This window comes from Tyto alba, unplaced genomic scaffold (genome assembly GCF_018691265.1).
Source record: "Tyto alba isolate M040663 unplaced genomic scaffold, T.alba_DEE_v4.0 Super-Scaffold_11, whole genome shotgun sequence".
Classification (NCBI taxonomy): Eukaryota; Metazoa; Chordata; class Aves; order Strigiformes; family Tytonidae; genus Tyto; species Tyto alba.
Window position 1 is genome coordinate 11,470,165 of NW_024881273.1, and position 9,967 is coordinate 11,480,131.

A 9,967-nucleotide genomic window follows, 5' to 3' on the forward strand; every position below is an offset into this window, starting at 1 on the left:
GTTTTAAGTACCTGCCAGTGCTGGCTGTGAGCTCTCCCCCTTCATTTCTAAGCCTTGTCTCCCAGGCTGCCCGGCCCCCCCATCCCACCATTCGATGGACTGACTTCATCAGCAGTCACGCATTGAGGAATATCAAGTTTGGCTTCAGCAGCTTGGCTTTGAATTTTGTTATTATGCCTTTGCATCCGTTGTTTTGTTGTGTGCACTGTTTGCCAGGTTAGGTCACCTGTTTAGTCAGCCTGAAATCAGTAGCAAACACCATATACTTTCCAAGAGTAGTGCACACAGCAGGTTGGTAAGTGCTGGCTTAAGGACAGGATTGCCTCTGAGCCCTGTGCTGGACACCTTGGAATGTAAGATTTGGGTTATGCTCCCTTGACTTGTGCAGCTCCTCCGTATAATGCTGCAGTCTTAGAGGCCTGATGGTGGGGGACTGCCCAGAGTTGGTGCAGGGAAGACCAAGGAACCCCAGAGAGATGTAGTTCAGATGCCACTGGACTTGGGTAGCTCCTGTTAGGTGGCCAGCGGAGTGCCAGGGGAGTGCAGAAAACGAGGCTCTGCCCCAGTCCCATCCACAGCCCAGCAGGCAGCACAGTGCATTTGCAACTTCAGCGCTGGATGCTGAGGAGCGAGGCCTGAACAGCTTCATCTGTCTGGGTACCCGCCGGCTGTTTGGCAGCCTGCAGCCCAGAGGCTCCCTGCTGCCATTGAACCCCTCTGCACGGGCAGTGTCCACAAAGCACTTTGGCAGAAGCTTTTCTGCAGTCGTGCTTGATGCCTCCCGCGCAGCAGACAGTTGCTCCCTCCCCCAACATACAGGTGTTTCAGTAATGAACTTGATAAATCGTTGGAAAACAGGAAGAGCCAAAAACACCCTGAGAAATGGAGACATTTGCACAGGTCTCTTGCAAGGTCAGGCTGGGAGAGAGCAATGCTGGCGGGGTGTCCGCAGCGCGAGCGGGCAGGAGAGTTCACCTCCAGGTTTAGCTGAAGCTGCCTGGGCTTCTCGTCTGGAGCAGCTCCCACGTGTCGTTGGTTGTCCCTCTCACCCCTGCGGAGGTCCTGACCCAGCAGAGCTTTCCTGCTTCCATCAGGGCAAAGCATCTCTGATCAGCTCATGGTGGGTTTTGCCTGGGAGAGGCAGGCGTTCCTGTCTCCTGCTTAAACAGAGGACCTTGTCCCTGTGTAGGGCCCAGATGGTGATTGATGAAGGTTTCCCCACACTTCTCTAGGAGGTCAGCCTTCTCACAGAATCCTTGTCCCTTTGTCCATGGACATCTGAAGTCCTTGTGGCCGATGACTACTGGCCCTCTGCTCAGTGATCCTCCCAGCAGGTATGAGCTAACTGGGACTGAACCATGCAGAGATGCCACACGGTCCGAGGTTCCCAAGACAATTAACTTCTCGTTTCCCAACGGTGTGGCTGCAGTGATGATTTACCTTGCCCTGGTACCTGACGGTGCTTGGTGTGAGACCCCAGGGAAAGCAAGCTTCCCAAAGGCACGGGGAGGTCGCTACCTTACCTGTCCTGCATGCCTGCAGAGTTCTAGGCCTAGTTTTAGGTGGCCTTTCTCAGCTGAGGAGGGGGACTGCGAACACTTGCAATGCCATGGACTGAACTTTGGGTGGAGTGGTGAAGAGCTGCTTGCAGGCCAGTGTGGTCTGGGGCTGCCCAGGATGTGCTGGGGGCTTGGCACCACCAGATAGTGGTCAGTGCAAGACCAAAAGAAACGGGTGCAGCTTGGGTTTGCCATGCCAGCTGCCAGGAGAGGATTCAGGCTGCCTCCTGAGCCGGGCCGAGGGCCCGTGGAGCACAGGGCTTCCACATCTGCTGTCACTGTTTCGGGGATGGTAAGTGCTTTGCTGGAGATCGGGGCAGGGTGGTTGCTTGCAGCTACAGGGATGTGGATGCCAGAGTCCTTCTGTTGCAGGGGGTGATCACAGAGCAACGCCAAGCACTCGGCTACCTGCTGCAGCAGCTGCTCAAAGAAAAGAAGCAAAGGGAAGAAGAACTGAAACAAATACTGGTAATGAAGGCCCCTAACTAGGTGCTGTAGATGAGGAAGTGCATGGCCTGGCTGCAGGGAGAGACCACGGGTCAGCACGGGGATAAAGGGGAGCAGAGGAGGCCTCTGAGGGGCTGTGCCCAGACGCAGAGATTAATTCAATTTAACTGCAGAAAGTGCTAATACACGCTCTCAGGGGCACAGTTAGCACCACTCCCTGGTGCAGCATGAGGAACCATCGTCACCATCAATCTCCCCTGTCAGAAAAGGGAGTTGTGGGGCGGGATGAGCACGATCCCACAAGGTCCTTGCGTGTGACCTTGTAATCTTGAAGATCTCCAGACTCACCTGAGCTTCAAGAGACTGGGTCCAGTGTCTGGGACAAAGTGACTGGAGGGATGCACAGCCCTAGACTGGATGTGGGGATCAAAGTGGGATCAGCCTGCCGGCCAGAAACGCCCATCCTACCATAACTGTGCCCTTTGCAGCGCTCCAAACTGCTCTCGCACCGCCCGGGGCTGTAGATTTCCCCTCCTACACTGGGGGTGCCCTAAATACCACTTGCAATGTTACCTTGGGCTGTTGAATGAATGAGTTTGTTTTTCAGCTGGAAATGGAGGCAAAGAGCGAAACCAAACAGGAGAACTACTGGCTGATCCAGTACCAGCGCCTGCTGAACCAGAAGCCCCTCTCCCTGAAGCTCCAGGTCGCTGCTGCAGTTGATGCTTTCACTGTAGCTGTGCGCTGCCCTGCAGAGCACGGGGCGGGACCGAAGGCAGCCTTGCCTGGACCCACAGGTTCAGCTGAGGCAGGGAGCAGGGCTCAGAGCCCTCGCACGGGCTGACAAGCCAGGGGAGCCCCCGGGCCGCCCTGCATTTAGCCCAGCAGCCCTCTCTCAATCCGTACGTTGGTGGTTACGGAGCTGCCCGGGCTGTCCGCCCGCGGGAGCTGCCATCCCACCGTCAGGCTGCTTGCCAGGAGCAGGGGATGCTGAGCACCTTCCAGGCAGGGCTTTTTATTCCAGCTGAATGCCCAAACAGCTCTGCTTGGTTTCCCAAATTCCCCTGCAAATCTGTCTGAATGCAGCAACTCTTGTTTATTCCTGCCCTAACATATTGAGCCATGACTTTGTGCTGTTAAAATACCCATGGGAGCAGCCACACAGGGATGGGTCTGAGCTCTGCCCGTGCTGCATGCGGAGCAGGTGCTGTTGCAGACATTGCCTGCCAAAATGGTTATGTTTCGTTCTTCCCAAAACGCAGTGTTTTGAATTGTGCTCATAAAACACCCAGGGCCAGAGCTCCTGTGGCTGTTGGGCTTTTGGGCTTTAGTGGCTTCGGGGATGCAAAATGTTTGGAGTGGGGCAGAGGGCAGGAATGAGCACGCTGCCTGCTCTTGCTGCCAGCCATGCTGGTGCCTGTCCCCGTGTTTTTTCCTGAGAGCGAAGTCTGGGAGCTTGCCTTGTGTTTTGCAGGAGGAGGGCTTGGAGCGGCAGCTGGTGAACCTTTTAATCGAGCTGTCTGCTGAACAGTATGTGCCAGTCTTTGCACACCATCAAATATCCTTGCAAACACTCAGCACCATGACTGCCAGTGACCTGGAAAAGGTACGAGACAGCAAATACACCGGCTGAACCTGCCCTTGCTCTGAGCCTGACAGCGCTCGTGGCTGTGCCCGCGGCAGGAGGGGGTGTTGGTGCTCTTGTGTGTCACCTCCCAGCAAGGAGAGGTGCTAGCGCTGCTGTCAACATCCTTCAGATCCTCTTTGTAGTAGAAATGGCACCAGGGGAATTCCCTTCTCCGGCGTTGACACCCGATGGTGGTGCTGCCCTTGGCATGGCCGGCTCTTGCCAACGAGGCCCAAGAGTTTGCAGTGTCCCCTTTGGGACGGGCGTCTCCTTTCCCCTCCGAGCGCTAACAGCCCTCCTCTTGCCCCGCAGATCGGCGTGACGGAGGCTGGCCTGCAGCGTGCCATCCTCAGGCGAGCTCAGGAGATCCTGGCGGTGGCCAAAACGATCCCAGGTACCACCAGTTCTTTTCTGCCTGGTCTCTGACCACTTTTACACTCCCAGCAGGCGCCTGAGCCTCGAGTGGGGAGACCTGCAGGGCCAGGTGCCCGGCTGCGGGGAGCGGAGCCGTGCAGGGCTGGTGTGTGAGGAGGAGGGGCAGGGCACGGAGCGCTGGCAGAGCTCAGGCCGCGCTGTCGAGCTGGTGCCATCGACTTTCTTATTTATCAGAGCCCCGAGTGCTCGTCTGCCTGCAGCCAGCCCCGCGCACGCCGGGTGGGTGGGAGATGGGCAGCTCTCCTGGTGCTCAGACCTCCTGCTTGTGGTTGCAGAGCTGCTGAGGACGGTGGATGCCGAGGTCCCTGCAGCCCCAGAACCCAGCGCTCCCTTCGAGGAGCCTCCGAGCCCTCTCGTCCCGACGGCTCCGCCGCTGCGGTGGGACGAGAAGAAGTCGGAGTGCGTTGTCTGCATGGAGCAGGAGGTGAGACCCTGGCGCGGGGCTGGAGCGAGGGCAGCATCCAGCACGTCCCCCCGTATCTGCGTCCCCAGCCGGGCCCTGGGCGATGCCCGGCTGCTCGTCCCTCCGGCTCCCCAGCGGGGCCTGGCTGAGGCGTCGCAGCGGGGCGCGGGCAGGGCAGGGCCGGGCTCCCCGCGGGCTTGGGAAGGGAAGGAGCCCGTGGGGCTCCTGTGCTGGTCGGTCTGCAGAGCGGCCGGGGGGAGCGTTCGTGGGGCTGCTCCGTTCGGTCCTTCCCTCAGCCCCGCTGCACAGCCCAGGCCCTGGTGCACACACAGCACTGGGCTCTGCCCGGGGATGGAGCCGGTGGTGCGGGGCTCTGCCTCCCACGCTGTGACACCCCCGGGTGACCCCCAGCTCCCCCAGCCCCTTTTCCTCCTGTGCTAGAGCGCAGCGGTGCTGGGATGGGCGTTACGGGACAGCAACGCTCCGTCTCCTCTGCTCTCTCTCTTCCCCCAGACCCAGATGATTTTCCTGCCCTGCGGCCACGTCTGCTGCTGCCAGACCTGCTGCGAGCGGCTGCGCACTTGCCCCCTGTGCCGCAGGGACATCGCACAGCGCATCCGCATCTTCCACAGCGGCTAGGCGGGGCGGCGGAAGGTGAGGCTGCCCAGCACAGCCCCCGTCACCCCCTCCCGGGGCGCTGCCCCAATTCTGCTCCGTGTCAGTATTAAACAGACACTCACACAGCATGACCAGCACTGCCCTCCCCGGGCGCGGCCCCGGGCTGGCTGCAGGCTGCACCCAGGAGTTTCAGCATCCTCCACGTTCCCCGACGGCTTCTCAGCCTCTGCTTTGGGTTCCTTCTTCATCTGTGTCCCCCCTCCTGCCTGCCCGCCCAGCATCCTCTTGCCCGGCAGCACTGGGCGATGGAGCTGGGTGTACCTGTGGCCCCTCCTCTCTGGCTGATGTATTTGGCTGCAGAAACGCCCCTTGCTCAGCAGGGGCACAGTTAGTGCCATCCCTGAAGCCGCCGTGACCTTGCAGCCCCGGTGCTGTGGCCGGGGCACGGCCGTGCTCCTGCACGAGTGCTGTCGCCCGAAGGTGGGTGAATCTCCCGTGGGAGGACACAGCCCGGGTGCGCGATGCTCGGGGCTGCTGACAGTGCCTTGCACCTATGTCGTGCCAAAGGTCTGGGGCTTCTGCTCTGGTGACCCACGGGAGCATGTCTGAGGCTGCAGCCAGGGGCAGCGGGTGGCAGGGCGAGGGGCTCCCCAACCCCTAATTCAGGCTCCAGTTGTAGGGGAGGGTCTGCAGTGGCTCCAGGACTCGAGGGACCCGCGCCGGCCAGAGGAGCCCGGTGGGACCCCTCAGCCAAAAAACACATGTTGGGAGCAGAAAGTGTTGCTGCCTCCTGCCAGGCAGCTTGGCTCCAGCAGCGAGGGGGTGGGCTGGGGCTGGGGCTGGGGCTGTGCATCGGCGTGCGGGGAGTTTGCCATCGTCATTAATAAGTAACGTGCCCAGCCTGTATTTCATCTCTTGACCTTGAAGTATAAAATGCAGAGATAAGCCTGATCCCACCGCAGCCCTTCCTCCAGGAGAAGCTATTAAAAAGCAGCTGGTTTCTGCTGGTGGTTGTTTGTGGCCTTTTTCCTTCTGGAGGGGGAGGACACTTGAGAGCCGGAGGCTGCAGAGCAGTGGCAGAGCTGCCACGTGCCCAGCTGTCCTGGTGTCACCTCCTCCCCTCCCACATCAAAGGGGGAAGAATCTGAGGATCTTGGCTTTCTCCGAGGGAGTTGCTCACTGCCAGGGACTTCCAGACAGTGGGAGACCTCGGACCCTCTGGTGGGGTCACCTCATGTGTGCTCCACCCGTGCAGAGTGTCCCTGCGGGGCACGTGTGGGCTCGTGGAGGTGGCCGGTGCCACCAGCAGCTCTTTGGGGACAGCCCTGGGGACGTTTCCCTTCTGCGGCCTCTGTGTCCGTGTTGAGCTGCTGCTGCACGTAGGAGCTGGCAGGTCCCAGCCTGGGACTTTGCTGGGTGCTTGGGTGGGGCCGTGGGGGGGGGATGCGGGAGAGCTGCTGGCGATTGGGGTGCAGCGAGGGGAGCCCTGGCAGGGGTGCCCAAATGAGGGCAGGAAGGCTCTCGGAGGGGCTCCCCCCTCGCCCACCCGGGGTGCAGGCACCGGGGGTTCCCCAGGATGGAGGAGGAGGAAGGTGCTGGGTGCCGACCTGCCGAGGGATGGATGGAGCACAGCAAGGCAGCAGGGAGGGTGATGGGTCTCCCCCCACCCTCTGCAGAGCCCCGGCACCACAGGGGACCCCCCCCCCCAGCCGTCCTGCTCCCCTCAGGGACCACGCTGGGAGCCCCACGTGTGGGGCTGGGCAGGGAGAAGGAGAAACCCCCCCAAACCCCCCCAGCTCTGCCCCTGCCCTGAGAGCAGCAGCGACACTGCAGCCGGCCCCTCCAGCCTGGCCCCTCGGCGCAGCGGTGCCAGCCGGTGGCCTTCGTGCCCCCGGGCCGTGCTGGGGGGCGGTAATGAGTGACAGGAGCTCAGGGCAAGGTCCGCTGCCTGCCCGTAAACAAGTGGCGGGTTTTCCCGGTGCACCGGCGGAGCGGGGCTGCCCTTCAGCCCCGGCAGCACCGCAGCGCCGGGCGGCTGCGGGGCCAGACCCGCTCGGCCACGGCCGGGGGCAGCTGGAGCCGGGGAGCCTGGGCACTGCCAGCTCGTCCCCACCACGCGATGCCCTGTGTCACCCCGGGCTGTGTCACCACGGGCTGTGCGCAAGGCATTTTCAGAGACTGAAGGGAAAAATAAAAAAAATAAATTAAAAAAAAAAAAAAAAGCATGGTTGCCCTCCACCCACCTCCAAACTCAGGCAGCGCCCTTGGTGCAGCACAACCACCTCGCGCCGTCAGCGCGTCCCTGCCTGCCGTGAGCCCCGAGGCCGACCTGAACCCCAAGATGGTTGTGCCCGTTGCTGGCCAGGGCCACCTCCTGGGCCGGGTGCCACAGATGCCCCGGGTCTGGTGTGAGACGGGGGCAGAGGGGGCTGTTGTGGTGAGCTCGTCCTAAAATAACAGTAATAACACCCCCCACCACCACCACCACATTGTGCTTAAATATTAAGGATATAATGGATTTGGAAAGGGGAAAGAAAAACAAGTGGTTTTGGGGCAGCACCCAGTGCGGCGGAGGAGGAGCGTGCTGCTCCAGCGCCCACCGGGCACCCTGGGGCCAGACTGAAGTTCAGTGGGGGGGGGGCGGCCACCCTCGCCCCCCCTAGTGTCCCCCCGGCACGGCCATCGCCCGCCTCCCGCCTTCAAAAGCAGCGGCCGCCGGGCTGCGCCGCCCCGCAGCACCATGGCGGGGGGGCCGGAGGCCGGCCAGGAGTGCGGGATCTGCTACGAGGCGTATTGGGGGGCCGGGGGGGGCCGAGCCCCCCAGCAGCTGTCCTGCCGCCATTCCCTCTGCCTGAGCTGCCTGCGCAAGCTGGTCTGCCGCGCCGCCGCCGTCGCCTTCGTCACCTGCCCCTTCTGCAGGACGGTGACGCTGGTGCCCGAGCTGGCTCGGGGTGGGCCCAGGGCGACGCCGGCCTCGGGGACCCCCCCCGGGGAGGAGGAAGAGGAGCAGGAGGAGGAGGAGGAGGAGGAGGAAGGCAGCGGTGCCTCTCCAGACACTCGCCAAGCCTCGGCGCGCTCCGTGGCCGCGGAGGTGGCGTTTGCGGCTCACGCCCCCGTCTTCGCAGTGAGCGGCATGGTGTCCCCCTGCGGCCTCCGCCGCGGCTCCGAGGCGCCGGGCGCCTTCGTGCTGGGGCTGCCGGGGCGGGGGCTGCTGCTGGACACGCAGCCCCCCCTCGCCTCCATGGAGAACCTGCGCCTTGGCTTCGCCGCCGGCATCCTCGTCCTCATCGTCTCCACCTTCTTCCTGCTCGTCTTCCTCAAGTAGGTCCAGACGGAGGAGAGGGGCTCCCAGGCCCGCAGCGCAGCCGCCCCCGACGCCTCCCCGGGGGCAGCCGGGACGGACCCGGCGCTGGGTCAGAGACTTCTCAGGCCACGGACGGCTCGGCAGGGAGAGGGCCAAGGCCAGGGCTCAGCACCTCGCAGGATCCAGCCCCGGCATGTGGGGCCCGCAGGACACTCGGCTGCCCCACACACAAACCCCGGGGCATCAGACTCTTTAAAAATTAACTTATTGCAGCACTTTCCCTCGCCCCCCCCGGGGTCTGGCTGTGCTTACGTTGAGTTCATGTTCCCGGCCACTCCAGACCCCCCGGCAGCAGCTCGGCAGGTGTGGTGGCACGGGGCCACGCACGCGCCCCGGTGTCACAGTCCCAGAGGCTGGAACCCCCCCCCGGGCTGTGCTTCAGCCCATCTCATCAGGTGAAAGGGAAGGGGAAGGAGCCCATCGCGCTTTTCTGTGGGTAAAACCGTGCAAAAGCAATTAAACAGGCCTTCCCCTTGAGAGGAGAGCCTGGTGCTGCTGCTGGGGAAGGGCACGGCCCCGCAGAGGTGTGAGCCATTAAAGACAGACATGGGCCCAGCGCTGTCTCTGGTTGTTTTTCTGTGCACTTGAGCAGGGAGAGTTTGGCACCAAGATCCACGCGTGGCCGGGCCGGGGCTGGGGGCGACAACCGGGGCCCGGGCAGGGAGAAGGGAATCCCCCCCCCTTCCCCCAGCCCCTGGGGCGAGCAGGTGTTGAGCCCCATCTCCACCCGGCAGCACCCTCTGGGGCACAGCCTCACCCAGGTCCCTCCCTCCACAGCACACCCACCTCCCGGTCAAAAACCAGCACCCAGAAGCAGAAATAACCCCTTCACAGCCCCCCCGGCAGCATCTGCTCCCTCTGCAGGACCAGGCACGTCCATCATTCCCAAAGCCTGCCGTCCCCCCAGGAACCCCAGAGCGTCTCCAGCCCTCCTGCACCCAAGGCAGGCATGCCTACGGGCACAGAGGGCAACCATGGTTTATTTTCAGTCAGACTGAGCCAGAAAAAAATTGGGAGCTACAGGTGTAGGTAGAGGGAGATGCCACCGTGGGGAAGGGGTTGTGTCACCCGCTGTGCCTGCAGTTAGAGCAACAAGTGTCAATTCTCAACTTCTGCCCAGAGCACAGGCCCAGCAGAGCCGCCGTTAGGTAGGAGCTGCTGAGCAGGCGCCCTCCTGCACCCACTGAGCCAGCTCAGGAGAGACCAGGCTGCTGGAAACCCTTGGAAGATGCCGGAGGTTCCTCTCCCCTCAAGCCTGATGGAGAACCAGATGAGACCCCTGCGTATGCCGCGATTATCTTTTGTACTTCAGCTTCTCACACCAACACCCTGCAAGTTGACAGCCCGAGAAGCTGCAGTCACAGCACAAAGGAACCTTCTCTCCTTTCCCAGGAGAGAGGTGTAACAGCAAGAACAGTCCCAGGATAGTTTCTAGATCAAATTATTCCTGATTTGAGTCAGACCTAAGTCAGTTTTCAGATGCATAGAGATAGATGAAGTAAATAAAAGCTGCT

The 9,967-nt window shown here is 62.0% G+C and overlaps 2 protein-coding genes across 6 annotated transcripts in view; both read left to right on the forward strand.

The window, feature by feature from the left end:
- The window catches only part of LRSAM1 (leucine rich repeat and sterile alpha motif containing 1), a 28,244-nt gene extending 22,148 nt beyond the window's left edge, over positions 1-6,096 (forward strand). For all 5 annotated transcript variants that reach the window (XM_042786531.1, XM_042786530.1, XM_042786534.1 and 2 more), the window contains 6 exons: positions 1,932-2,027; positions 2,614-2,712; positions 3,481-3,612; positions 3,946-4,027; positions 4,344-4,492; positions 4,985-6,096. In XM_042786531.1, the coding sequence (XP_042642465.1) occupies positions 1,932-2,027; positions 2,614-2,712; positions 3,481-3,612; positions 3,946-4,027; positions 4,344-4,492; positions 4,985-5,110 (684 nt within the window). In that variant the 3' untranslated portion in view covers positions 5,111-6,096. The remainder of the gene's footprint in view (positions 1-1,931; positions 2,028-2,613; positions 2,713-3,480; positions 3,613-3,945; positions 4,028-4,343; positions 4,493-4,984) is intronic.
- A 609-nt stretch (positions 6,097-6,705) lies between these two features.
- LOC122152757 (E3 ubiquitin-protein ligase RNF186-like) lies at positions 6,706-9,086 on the forward strand. Its single transcript, XM_042786833.1, has one exon. It carries the CDS (start codon positions 7,830-7,832, stop codon positions 8,412-8,414), a length of 585 nt encoding a protein of 194 aa, XP_042642767.1. The 5' UTR covers positions 6,706-7,829; the 3' UTR covers positions 8,415-9,086.
- Positions 9,087-9,967: the final 881 nt, after the last annotated feature.